This window comes from Sceloporus occidentalis, unplaced genomic scaffold, assembly GCF_023333645.1.
Source record: "Sceloporus occidentalis isolate IW3139 unplaced genomic scaffold, rSceOcc1.0.p SCAF_1, whole genome shotgun sequence".
NCBI classification, from domain to species: domain Eukaryota; kingdom Metazoa; phylum Chordata; class Lepidosauria; order Squamata; family Phrynosomatidae; genus Sceloporus; species Sceloporus occidentalis.
The window spans coordinates 22,600,085-22,614,176 of NW_028316981.1; the positions used below are offsets into that span (position 1 = coordinate 22,600,085).

The 14,092-nt window shown below is 41.2% G+C and overlaps 1 protein-coding gene across 2 annotated transcripts; it reads right to left on the reverse strand.

The window, feature by feature from the left end:
• Nucleotides 1-1,645: 1,645 nt before the first annotated feature.
• On the reverse strand, nucleotides 1,646-13,007 carry LOC149321154 (zinc finger protein RFP-like). 2 transcript variants are annotated; one of them, XM_089516042.1, is made up of 7 exons: nucleotides 12,577-13,007; nucleotides 10,943-11,038; nucleotides 9,539-9,769; nucleotides 8,198-8,220; nucleotides 6,925-7,043; nucleotides 5,022-5,141; nucleotides 1,646-3,007 (listed from the first exon to the last, which is right to left on the reverse strand). In XM_089516042.1, the coding sequence occupies exons 1-7, from the start codon at nucleotides 12,985-12,987 to the stop codon at nucleotides 2,493-2,495; spliced, it is 1,515 nt and encodes a 504-aa protein (XP_089372168.1). In that variant the 5' UTR covers nucleotides 12,988-13,007; the 3' UTR covers nucleotides 1,646-2,492. The 2 variants fall into 2 exon arrangements, with proteins under 2 accessions (XP_089372168.1, XP_089372178.1); XM_089516052.1 differs by lacking the exons at nucleotides 10,943-11,038; nucleotides 12,577-13,007 and adding an exon at nucleotides 10,354-10,774.
• Between the last annotated feature and the right edge of the window lie 1,085 nt (nucleotides 13,008-14,092).

A 14,092-nucleotide genomic window follows, 5' to 3' on the forward strand; every position in this document is an offset into this window, starting at 1 on the left:
GCTCTCTGGGAGAAAAAGCTCAGTGCCTCACAAAACTACAGTTCCCAGAATCCCCCAGCATTGAGCCAGGGCAGGGTCAAACTGCATTATTCCTGCACAGCAGATGCAGCCTTCATTGATTTCAAGCAAACGTTCAGCACTAACTGGATTCCAGACTTATTAATTATGAGACACGATGTTAAAATGCTAACACCTTATACACAAATTGGAGTCATTAAGGAAGGGATTTACAAAACCATTTATTATGCTCCAAGCTATCTCTTTCAGTGGGGTTGTGTGGCATAGTGGTTTGAGTGCTGGGCCACGACTCTGGAGAGAAGGGTTGGATTTCAAGCTGGGCCATGAAACCCATTGGGTGACCTTAGGCAAGTCACATTCTCTCAGCCTGAAATGAAGGCCAGCATGGTGTAGTGGTTTGAACATTGGACTACGGCTCTAGAGATCAAGGTTCAATTTCCCATTTGGCCACTGTGAGACCTTAGGCAAGTCACACTCTCTCAGCCTCAGAGGAAGGCAATGGCAAACTGCCTCTGAACAAATCTTGCCAAGAAAACCCCTTGGGTTTGCCATATGTCGGAAATTCTGGCTGTTTTACCTGCAAATCATCTCCCTTGTAATTCAGGAATGGGAAACAGTCTTTGTGGCCCTTCAGACAGTTGATGAACTGCAGGTCCTGGCATGGTTTAGTGATTATACATACAGGGAGGCACAGAGAGAGATAGGTAATAGTCGTAGTGGTGGTAGTAGTAGAAGAAAAAGAGCCTTGGCCTGCTATAGGAGTTTATCACACGAAGGAGACTGGGAGTTTATCCGTGAATATCCTGGGAAAATCGCATAATTACGCAAAACGATTTCACACGACATCACACAAAACCCACCATTAAAGTGATCATAAAGAAGCATTAACGTGCATCTTTGTACTTTCAGGATTTCAGTGACAATGCATTTCCAATATCACTTTATTTGCGCAATTGTATGTGATAATCATTCACGCAATTGCTCTCCATTTTTGCTTTATTTGCAGGATGCTTTAAATGCACTTTAATCTCTCTTTAATGCCAAAATTATCCCCAGAATGATAAACTCCTTAGTCTTGTCTTTCAGGCTGTTGTTTAATGGCCCAGAAGCAGAACCGATAAATAATAATAATAATAATAATAATAATAATAATAAACTGGCAGCCATTGAGAGTATTAATGTATAGATTGTCAATGGTCAAAGTAGACATACTAAATATATGTGTGCATTTAACCTATATCTTTTTTTAAAATGCAAATAATTGTCAGGCCTTTGGGAAAACAATGACAACACTTCCAAGGAGCACACAGCCAGGGATACCTATAATGTGTAGTGGTTTGGGTGTTTAACTAGGACTCTGGAGTTTATCACACGGGAGGCATCCTAGGCAGAAATGGGATTTAAAACAGGATTTAAAAAACCCCAAAACCCTAAGAAGACACACAAAAGCGCAAATGATTTTCAGACACATTGTGGTTAATGCAATATTAAACCAGCTAGAAAGTCAACAAAATGTGATTTTTTTTTTCTTTCAGGATTTTCCAGAAGTAAAAAGAATCACATTTTGTCTGCTTTCTAGCTGGGCTAATGTTGCATTAATGCACCTTAACAGCGACATCATCTGAAAATCAACTGCGCTTTTGCGTACATTTCCTACTGTCTGGGTTAATGTTGGGTTAACCTGGACGTCTGACTTTATCACACAGAGGCAAACTGGAGGCAAAATGGTTAAATCCCAAGCAGAAACAGGATTTTAAAATCCGCAAAACACCCGCTTTTGCAGGTTGTTTTTCAGACATGTTGGTATCAATGAGAAATAAGACAATAATCCGGACACAAAGTCAACAAAACACATTCCTTTTTACTTTCGGAAAGTTCCCATGTGATAAACTCCTCCGTCTGATAATAAATCTGCTTTTGCAGGCTTTTTTCACTTTAAATCCTGTTTTTGCATGGGATCCTCCTGTGTGATAAAACTTCTCTGACTTCAAAGCCACTGGATGACCTTGTGGTCAGCCTAAGAGGAAGGCAAGACAAACTCCTTTTTACCAAATCTTGCCAAGGAAAACCAAGTGATATGTTGGTCTTAAGGTCATTATAATTTGGAATTGACTTCAATTCACAGCCTGTGCAAAGCCATCCTTCCAGTGTCGTAGAGACTACAACTGTACAAGGCTCAAAAAGCTATTTTTTTGCATAAGTTATTCAGCCAGTGTGGTGTAATGATTTGCGCCCTACGACTCTGGAGACAATGGTTCAAATCCTGACTTGGCCGTGCAAACCCACTGGGTGACCTTGGGCAAGTCACATTCTCTCAGCCTCAGATGAATTGGCAATGGCAACCCCCTCTGAAGAAACTGACCAAGAAAATCCTGTGATGGGTTCGCTTTAGTGTCACCGTAAGTTAGAAACAACTTGACGGCACATAGCAACAACAACTCACTGGAATTACACAATATATTGAAGATAAAGTTTCACTGGTAAAGTCTTAACTCGGTCCCTGGCCAAACCCAGAGCCAAGGGAAGAGTCTCTCTTGACAAAAAGCAGCTGGTGAGAAAATGTAGATCAAAGCTGATGTATCAGCATCAAAAAATGCCACCCGATCCTCTTCATAGTCCAGAAATATCTGCACCCTCCTGAGGCTGCTGAATGAAGATAGGATGGTCACAGGACAGGTAAGAGCCTCAAGTTGATTTCCATACTGTTGCAGAGCCCAGATCTGCTCTTCAGGGCTAGGGACAATCTCCCCTTTTCTCTTTACAGATTCTTTGGCAAAGCCCACAGCCCAATATCTTCCACTTCCCACCTCCACCTCCCAGTAGTGTCTCCCTGACACAAGTCCTTCACAGCCCAGCACGCAGGGATAAGGATCAAATCTTTCAGGATTGTCAGGAAGGTCCTGCCATATATCTCCGAGCTTCACACTCTTCTGATCCACTGAGAGAATGAGGAACGGGTTTGCAGTATCTGCATCCAGAGTCACATTCACTTAGTTGAGGGATTAAAAAGAGAGAGAGAAAGTTACTTATAGATGGAGAATATTGCTGCATTGAAGTCTTTTTTAACCAGACCAGCCCTATCATTACACAAAGTAAGATAGTAATTTCAGGCATCACATGTTGAAGTGTCCATAGCAGTGAGGTGAACAAAACTGTGTATACCATGTGTTTCCTAAATGAGTTAAACTATACCTGTGTTCCTCAAAGTGGTGGTCAGTAAACTGGTGTTGATCTACAAGCTATCAGAAACTGATCTGTGATGAATTTCCAAGAAACTATCAAATACGGTAATAATATGTCCCTTGTATATTGAAGGAAAAATTGCCAGTCTGCCATGTCAGAGAGCGTGAGAAGCATTGAACTATGTTGTTGTTGTGTGGCTTCAGAGATTATCACACATGGTTTTTAAACCTCAATTAACGTTGAAAGACAGTGGCTTTGGTGATACTTATTACATGATATAAACTCTGACCCATAGCTGCTGTGTCTCCAAAGTGTGGTTAGAGCATCCCTTTTCATTGATGGGGGAAAGCTGTCAATAAGATCCCTATCACACTTCAGGCCCATTAGATCACTGCCATGACAGTTGCAATATTGGCAATCATGGGGTGTAAGTGTCTCCTTTCTCCTTGTCCCCCCCTCCCCCTCGCTATTCCCAAGCAGCCTGATTTCCTTTAACTGTTTTAATTTCTTTTCTTTTTTACTTAAATCACATTACCATAATGCCAGAATTGCACTAAAAATAAAAATACTAGTCATAAAAAAACCGAAAGGCACGCTAGGTAGGTCACAGTGCAGGGAGGCAAGGTTAAAGGGGAGTGTGGAAGAGAGTCATGCTATTGCGCAAAGGTGCAATAATGGCTGCTCTCAAACCAATATGTTTCTATTTTCATTAACTAACACAATTGTGGTGAGAACGGGGCTCATATGGTAATGTCATTTAAGTCACTACCATATGTGAAATATGTAGCATGTCCTTGATCCTCCCTTTTTAAAAACTTCCAAACAGAGCTTTAGATGTTACTTGTTTTGAAAATTTATTCTTCCATAATGGTTGAAGGATTCTGAAAGTTGTAATCCAAAATAGTAACCTTTCAAAGCTCTCCTGGAAGTAAGCATGTGGGGCCCCAACCCACACTCTGACCACCAATTTTGAGAAACTACGGAGTTTATCACACGGGGGAAATCCTGTGCAAAAACGGGATTTAAAAGCTAGAAAATTATAAATGAACATTATTATTATTATTATTATTATTATTATTATTTTCCTACGGAATCCTGGCAAAGAAGGTGAAAGATCTTGCAAAACTACAAATTCCAGGATTCCATAGAACGGTGCTGCAGCACTTAATGTGGTGTCAAACTGTGTTATTTCTACAGTGTAAATGCACCTGTGTGTGCAAGGGGAGGGAATATTTAACAAAATGAGCAATAGAGGATAGGGAAGGAAAGAGAAACTCTCTCATCTGTGGCAGCTTGGCCATGGCAAGTCACACACTCTCAGCCTCACAGGATGGCAATTGCAATTGCAACTCTTCTGAACAAATCTTGCCAAGAAAACCCCATGATAGGGTGGCCTTAGGGTCACCACAAATTGCAAACAACTTGAAAGTTCACAACAAGAAGATACACACTCACAGAGGGGCTGAGAAAAAAGCCTCCAAGCCAAAGGAGCAGATAAAAACCTGTTAATAATAGGATCAAGTTTCCCTTTTGCATGGTCAGACACACACCCCTGATATTTTATGTTTCTGGTGTGAACTGCAGAAGATGTGAGGTCCCACTGTTGAAGTAAGAGTCAACTACAAGTCCATTCAGCTTTTTTTATGTTGAATTTTGACACTTTGTCCTTCACTTCAGGAAGCAAAACATCTTGGGCTGGCCCTTCCTTTAAGCTATATGTACATGTCACAAGAGGCTGTGAGCCAGAATATACTTTAATTAAATGGCCTTCCCATTCCAAATAGTCACTGGTGTAATTGCCAGAAAATATAACTACTGACCTTTTCTGCCTCTTTTTTTCAGCTCTGCATATGGCAATTTGAACAATCTTGTCCTGCCTTTTGGGACCCGCAGGTCTTCTTTCAGCAAAGATGTGCTTTCTAACTCAGTGGAGATAAGAACTGGAGAAAAGAAATAAAATAGGAGATTAGGTTCAGTCAGTGGTGTCAGTTATAAATTCAAATAACTTTTTTCTACATCAATGTCCCTGGTGAGGAGTGCCAGTGGGATTGCTATACATCCCTCCTTTTCTTCTGATTTTATTCTTTCCGTGTTGCCCTCTTGAGTCTCCATGCAATACTTGGGAACTGTGACAAATCCCTGATTCTGATGTTGTTCAACAGTGACGCTTTCATTATTGGGTATGTTACCCTATAACAAACCTGTGAAGATTACCTAGTAGGTAATTCACCCAATATTGAAAGTCCAAAACTTAGGGCTCTTTTACACAACAAGCTGTCTGGTCCAAACTAGGTGACTGTATCCACAAAGAGTTATACTGGAAATTTGTTCTATCCAGTTAGTTTCCAAGAGGCTACTACTGGATTCTTTTATGGTTCTTTATGCATATATAAAGTTTGGGCCCTCGGGAAGGTAAACTATCTACTACATTTCCCCCCCTGATTTAGTGGCTATATTGCTGACATTAGAGTTAAGGTACTATATTACTGAACAGTCTCTGCTAAGGGGGTGACTTCCACTTAACATTCTCATAAAACTTCCCATAAAAGAGTTCACTCCCTCCTTATAGATCTTCCCAGTCACATCTGATTGGAGGTTAGGATGCTAATCCTGTATTGAATTCTGCAAATGCTCTGAAATCTGAGAAGGTGCATCTGCACTGTAAAAATCATGCAGTTTAACACCACTTTAAGTGCATCTGAGTAGTAGTCTATGAAAGCTGATGCTGCCAACTTTTTTCTTTCAGTGAGTCTCAAAGGTGCTACAAGATCTGTCTACATACTGATTCTACAGACTAACATGGCTATATCTTTGAATTTTACCACTGTAAGTGCTATAACTCACATCCTATGGAACCATCTAGTTAAAAATAATAATTGTAAGCCGCTCTGAGAGCCTTTGTGGCTGAAGAGCAGGGTATAAATACTCTAAATAATAATAATAATAATAATAATAATAATAATAATGGGATCTGTAGTTTTACAAGGTCTTTAGCCTTCTGTGGCAGAGTGCTCATGTCCCAAAACTACAAATCCCAGAATTCTGTAGGATGGAGCCATGACAGTTAAAGTAGTGTCAAACTCCATTATTTCTATAGATGCACCCTCTATTCTGACAGGTGAAATTTAACTAAAGAGTAACTGGAATTTCATTTGCTACCTTCTCTTGCCTCATCCCTTTCTTCCCCAAACAAACATTAACATTTTGGCTGTTGTTTTTTCAAATGTACTCCCACTAAATTCATCTATGAAGGTCCACACAGTTTCCAAAACAGCCTCTTATATTTTTCACATTCTTGAGGTTGTATCCTGTATGTTTTGGTCTTGGGACGAGAAAATCCAGAGCTTAGCTGAAGTGAGGAGTGACCTTTGGCAAGTGGCTGAGAAATGGGGACCCTCTTCTAAGGAAGGGATCCATTTGTGGGATACTCTTCCTGATCTGTAACTACTGGAAATGTGCTTTTTCTCAAAATCCCAGAAATTTAGACCCTATTTTAACCCCTTGATATTGTTGATTGCACCTGGAGACCAGGGTTTGAATCCTTGCTGGGCTATGGAAACCCACTGGGTGATCCTGGGGGAGTCATACTCTCTCAGCCTCAGAGGATGGCAATGCCAAACCCCCTCTGAAGAACCTTGCCAAGAAAACCCATTGATAGGTTTGCCTTAGAGTTGCCATAAGTCGGAAACAACTTGAGGGCATGCAACAACAACAACAACCAACCTTTGAATTCCTTGAACATCTTTTCTAGATGCATGCTTTGTTCAGAAAAGGTATTCAGTCTCTTCTCTAGATCAGGAGAATGATCCACTGACTGCTGCTGAGTCTTCTGCTGATGACATCTGCAACAGAAAAAAAAGGCTCTTTTCAACCAAAAGACACCTTTCTCCTAGCTGGAGGCAGTAATTCCAGAATAAGCATATCACAAAACAAGGAGCCAGTGATTCTAACATGGCCTAGTGTTTTGGCAGCTCCCCATGTCAATGTAAATGCTGATTAATTTGTTGGTGATCATCAAGAAGTGGGGACTTACAAACAGGACAATAAGTGGGGAGAACAAAAGTACCCTTAAAACGATAAAATACCATTAAAAGATAAAAAAGCAATTAAAACAGTTCAGTCTAAAACACTACAGCACCCTGAACCCATTCTTTAAAAGTTTTCTTGTTTTAAAGACTTGCTGGAATTTAAAAGTTTTTGCCTTGGGACAGCAGGCTGGGGGCCATTCTGGCTTCTCTGGTGTCAAATCTACCAGGATCCCAAGTTCAGAAAATCAGGCTTAAAATCAATAGTTAAAACTCAGAAAACCATTTAAGAAACTATAGATCCAGTCCAGAGACGTTTATTGTCAGAACTGACCAGCAAGTGTTAAAACTGCCTAAATGAAACTACACACAATTTCAAACTTTGGGCAGGCTTAATAAACACACTTCTCCTCTCTTTCCCATACACCCCCCCTTCTTTTTTGTTAAAACCAGACTTTTACAAAAACAACCTTGAACAGGCTTGGCTCATGTTTGCTTTGGTTCTAGCATTATCTCAGCACCTGTCTCTGAGATCACCAAACTAAACAATACCAATTCCATTGCATAACCCATCACATCTAACTAGGGGAGAGCTCACTCTCTGTGCAATTTACTTTCAAATGGGCTTAATTAGTTTTGAATTTGAATCTGACGTTAAGTGATAAATTATTTAATGTACAGTATTTTTTAGTCTTTTCAAATTAATTTGAGTTTATTGTTTTAAATTGATTGTACTGTATGCTGCACGGAGGTCCTCAGATATGGAGTGGAATCTAAATGTTTTAAAAGATGAATAAATGTAAGATGAGACAAGTTACACCAAAGGGGTCTAGGAAGAAAAAAGCATAGCACTCTGGTCTATCTCTTGTGTCAGGGGGAACACCCAGATGTACAAGTTGCCTAAAGTATTTTCCTTAACCTTTTGCTGTGTAGGCCATCCATGGGCAAAGGAGAATGGACGATTCACATACCTGATAAAAGTGTCTTTGAGATCCTACAGATGGGAAAGAGATTTGAAAGTGAGTATGACAAGAATTCACATTGACGTCTTGTCACCCCCTTAATATTTAACTCTGCATGAAGGAATAATATCGGAATTACCCATAACATCATTTCCTCACTTTGTATCCCTTCCTTCCTTGCTTTTCCTTCTTTTGCTATCTCTCCCACACTTTTTCATTTGACCATATTAACACTGGGGTTTATTAATACTCAATAACAAAAATAAAAGTTAGAAGCCAGGCTATATTTTGCTAAATAATTTTTTTTTTCCTAAATATCTCAAAATTGGGGAGGGGGAAAATCCCAATGTTTGATATATCCATCTCTCTAATTCAAAATAATAGTGCCGGTGGAACACAACAACAAAGTACAGCCCATTGCAAAGTTGTGTGTCTGTGTGGCGCAAGGATTTTAAAAAGGAAGAAGACGGTGACAGAAGGTGAAGGATAAAGAGAATGGAGAGGGGAAAAAAGAAAGGCAGAAATTGACATCTGATGGGTTCAGTCACACTGAACAAAGAGACAGTCATGCTTTTATGAAAACAGTACACAAAGTTTTGTCACATAGGCCTCAAAGTACCTGTAACATCCACACTAGAGGTTATTCTCCTTAATATTAGTAGTGTTACATATTCTTCATTTTTCTCATTGGTGAGACAATCTGAGTTAGCAATATCTGTGAGGTTCCCTTTGGAGGTGAGCGCCTTAGAGACATTGTGTTTTCGTGACATGCATTGTGTCTACAAATACTGTATATAAAAAGATAACAAGTAGAGGTACTACTACAAATCAGCATATCTACTACCTCATATCAGTTCTCTAAATACAACATCTGCATTTCCCACCATGCCTTCATTCCTTTTCAGTCTGCAGCCCCCGCTATAGAAGCCCTGATACGCTGAGGTTGGATGAATCATCCCTTGTTTAGCTTTCGACAGGTAAATTAAGCAAGAAAGCCAAGGCACACATGAAGATTTTTTTAAAAGAACCCAGGTTCCTTTATGTCCATAATTAAGCAACTTCAAATTAAAATTCTGAGTATAAGCAGACATTAGCCTTCTGTTATCTTCCCAAATAAGCATTTGAAGGAGCAAGGAATGTAAATTTACAATCCCAAATTCCATGATGAAATCAGAGCTTGGGAAAGTTATTCATTGAACTACAAATTCTGGGACTCTCCAGCCAGCATAGTCATGCTGCCAGAGTATATGTCTGAGAATTGTAGTCCAAAAAAAGAGTATTTTTTTCCATGCTCTGACCTAGCTGTGATAGTGCTCATCATGCCCCAGAGAAAATGATCCATGTTTTCACCTGAAGAAATTCATTCACTGACTGCTTGTCCTTTTCTTCTATCTCACTGATGAGGTCACTAAAGTTGGAAATCTCCTCCGAGAGCCTGGAGGTGATTGTCTCCTTCTCCGTCATCACATCCTTTTCTAGCTGTTCCAGCCTGGCTAGTATGAGGTCTTCTTGAACTTCGAGAAACTGATGGAGCTGCTCAAATTCATACATAATTTTCTTTCCTTCATCTCCTAATCTTTCCTGTTATGAGCAGATTGAGAAGAAAGGGGATTAGGCAGGACAATAGAGACCAAAAAGGCCCTTCAGTACAGCTTCTCATCCCATGCATGAGCTGGGGAAAACACTGTGATGGCTGAGGAAAAATACTGTATATCCCTATATGACAAAGATAGTGTAGACCCGTGATGAGAGTTATGACTTGAGAGATCTGGGTTCTAGTCTTCACTGTACCATGAAACACCCCAGGATGATTGTAAACCCAATTACTCTCAGGTTGTTTACTTTAGTTCATGGGGGGGGGGGGGGAGGCAGATACAGATTTAACAAGCAAAACAATAAGAACATGTACATGGTTATGGAACAGAAGCATGAAGCAACATTCAAACTGCCATCCTGTTTTTTCTTAACAGCACACAACACTAATGACCACAGAAGATTTACAAGAATTCATCCAAGACAATGGGAAAACTGAAATAGTCAAAGAGTTCTCATATTGGTTCAAATATTGGAACTGGCGACTGCAGTAATGAAATCAAAAGAAGACTGGGATTGGGAAGGGCAGCTATGAAAGAACTGGACACGATTCTAAAATGTAAAGACATAACTTTGAACTCTAAAGTGAGGATCATCCAAGCCATCCTATTCCCCATCGCCATGTACGGATGTGAGAGCTGGATAGTGAAAAAAGTCAATAGGAAGAAAATCAACTTCTTTGAGATGCGGTGCTGGAGAAGAATGCTGAGGATACTGCAAGCAGCCAAAAAGACAAACAAATGGATCCTTGAACAGATCAAGCCAGAAATCTCCCTGGAAGCCAAGATGATCAAGATGATCAAATTGAAGCTGTCATACTTTGGCCACATCATGAGAAGGCACGACTCACTAGAAAAGATAATAATGTTAGGAATGGTAGAAGGCAGTAGAAAGAGAGGAAGACCATATGCCAGATGGCTAAACTCAGTCAGGGAGGCCACAGGCCTGAATCTATAGGACCTGAAGTTGAAAATAGGAGGTCTTGGAGATGTCTTATTCATAGGGTTGCCATGGGTCAAGGCCGACTTGAAGGCAGTTAACAACAAGAATCCTATGAATGAGAGGCATCCAAGATCCATAGTCAGTTACAGGCTTAAGAATGCAGTAGACCCCCCCCCCCCTCAAAATTGAGAATGTACCCCTTAAGAACTGTAGACTTACTAAAGATTTCCAGCTTCTTTTTTCTTCAGCCACTTTTAGTGCATGGAATTTCTCTCTCTTTTGCTTCCAGCTCTTCAACTCCATCTGAAATTCTTTCTTTTGAGCAAAGAAGTTATTGAACTATGATTTAAGCAATGCGTGTCAAGAGGTAAAAAATATTTTAGTATTTGCATGTAATTTATTTCTGTAGCATTTTCTGCTCTCGAGAATATAGTTCATACTTGTGCCACAAGGCACAACACAACAACAAAGGATACCCAAATTACAGTATACCTGCAGAGAACTACTTCAGTTCCAATTTTGTTCCCAGACAAGGTCATAGAGTATCAGTGTGTTGCAAAGGACGATGGAGTATGTTCCAGTAAGAACATCCAGGTGACATGGAGACATAGACAAAGTGCAGCCTCGAGATATTATTGGACTGAATCTCCCAGCATTCCTCACCATTGACTGTACTGCTAAGGCTTGGGGAAAGTGCAGTAACATCCGGAGGGCTGTACTTTGTCCACTCTTAAACTAGGCCTTCTGAAGGCCAGCACATGGCATTTTGCTTCATGAACCAGAGCAAAAATTGGGCAATCCACTCACTCAAAGGACAGTATTCTGAGTATGTGTTTGCGTATGTTTCTTCAAGTCACCTGTTGATTTATGGCGACCCCATTAATTTCATAGGATTTTCTTAGGTCGCCCATCCAAGTACTAACCAAATACCAACCTGCTTAGCTTCCAAGGTCAGACAGGATCTGGTGCCTGCAGGGTATTAAGACCCCATAGTGTGCAGCACTATCCCCTAAAAGCTGTAGTGGCACTATCACATGAGATAGACAAGCCCACAAGCTTCTTTCCCTTCAAGTTAAAATACATTCAGAATTAATTGAGACTGAGTCTGCACTGCAGGCATAACCAGTTTGACACCACTTTAACTGCTCTGGCTCGATGCTATGGAATTCTGGGATTTGTAGTTTGTGGTGGCAGAGCTCTCTGAAAGAGAAGGCTAAGTAACTCACAAAACTACGAACCCAAGAATTCCATGGCATTTAGCCATGGCAGTTAAAGCAGTATCAAACTTCATTATTGCTGCTGTGCTGATTCAGCCAAAGTAACTAGCAACATGCTGCCCTTTTATGACATCCAGAGTCTGTTGTCTGAGACAGCTGTCACCTGCCTCCTCACCAACACCAAACGATAGGGCCAGCTCTGCCTTTTAGGTTCTCCCTGTTCCAGCTAATGCATTGAGAGACTGGAAATTTTAAATATAATTGAAGAATCTCAGGGGTCATTCAGACATTGTTGTTGTTTTTCTCAGCGAAGCAATGCAAATAACCTCACTCTCACATTCTGGGTTTGTTATTCACACTATGGAACTGCATCTCTGGAAGTTCAGTTGCCAGTGCTCCAATAAACATGGCATACAGAGTTTAATCCCAAATTACCCCATGTCTATTTGCATCATTTATTCACACTTCTGACAATGCAACTCTTTTTAAAAAAAACTTGGAGGAAAAAACATTATCAATTATCCTGGGTTAAGTGGGTCTTTTGGTACCCCCATCAGAAACTTAATAGGTGTGTTCAGGATGCATGTGAACAACCCAGATTCATCCTGGATTATTTTCACCAGGGCCTTAGATTACCTTGTACTGCTGAGCGGCGTCTTCTATAGGGATCACAGTGTGATGCCGATGCTCCTTGGACAAATCACACACCAGGCAGATGGGGATTTTATCATCTTTGCAGAAGACCTCCAGGAATTCCAGGTGGCTCTCGCACACCTTCTTGTCCACGTTTTGCCCATCGAAATTCAGGCATTTGACTATTTCCACAATTCTTGCCAGGTTCTGGTTCACGGTGGAGCTCTTTTGTGGGCTACTTTCCCCACAAAGAGGGCAGCATACACTGGACTCCAGTTCCCCCCAGCATTGAGCAAGGCAGGCTTGGCAGAAGTTGTGCCCACAGTGTACAGCCACCGGGTCTTTGAAATACTCCTGGCAAAGGGAGCAGCAAGCTTCATTTTTCAGCTGTTCTAGGAGGATGTTTGCATCCATGATTTCTTCTGCTAAGGAACCAGAAAGTTTGCTTTTGCTTTCCTCTTTCCGAATGGACTTGTTTGACTCATTCTCTCTCCCTCCGATTGGCTGAGAAGATAAGATCCAGCTGTGCTATGGAAACTATTGTTTCCAAGAAGGAAGTTGGCCTGGTTTTAAATGTAAGTTTCTTTCTACTAGAGTAAATAAAGGGCACAGCGTTTGAACTTGATTTTAATGTGTCTGCATAGGCAGCTGCCAGACAATGAAACCTCACTTGGAGTTTATTCAGACGATGAAAATAATCCTGGTAGAATCTGGGTTGAATCTTTGTTGTTCACATGCATTTCTCTTCTTTATAAAAATTCAAAGTTTCAACACCAGTGAAACAACAAGTAAAGTTTTCTTCTGTCACAAAATTTTATTGTGTTATATATGTATATAAAGTGTGTCTTTTCCTTTGTCTTATTTCCTTTTCTTTGACTTCCCAATTTTCATCCTACTATATGGAATCCTTAACGGATTATCTGGACCCATTTGAAACTGGCTTTCGGGCGGGTTACGGGGTTGAGACGGCCATGGTCGCCTTGGTCGATGATCTCCGTCTGGGCATCGACAGGGGAAGCGTGTCCCTGTTGGTGCTCTTGGACATCTCAGCGGCTTTCGATACCATAGACCATGGTATCCTTCTGGGACGCCTGGCAGAGGTGGGAATCGGGGGCACTGTGCTCCAGTGGTTCCGGTCCTACCTCTCCGGGAGGTCCCAGATGGTGCAGCTGGGAGACGTGTGCTCCGATGAGAGGGTCCTCACAACTGGGGTCCCTCAAGGAGCCATTCTGTCTCCCATGCTATTTAACATTTACATGAAACCGCTGGGAGAGATCATCCGGAGACATGGGGCGCGGGGTTATCAGTACGCTGATGACACCCAAATAGTTTTCTCTATGTCTCCGACTGATGCAGTGACCGAGGATGGCGTCTCTCCTCTCGTGGCATGCCTGGAGTCAGTAATGGGCTGGATGAGGAAAAACTGACTCAGCCTGAATCCAGAGAAAACGGAGGTACTCGTGATAGGTTCCCCTGGCCCAGGAATGGCGGTAGTTCCACCTGTCCTGAACGGGATCAC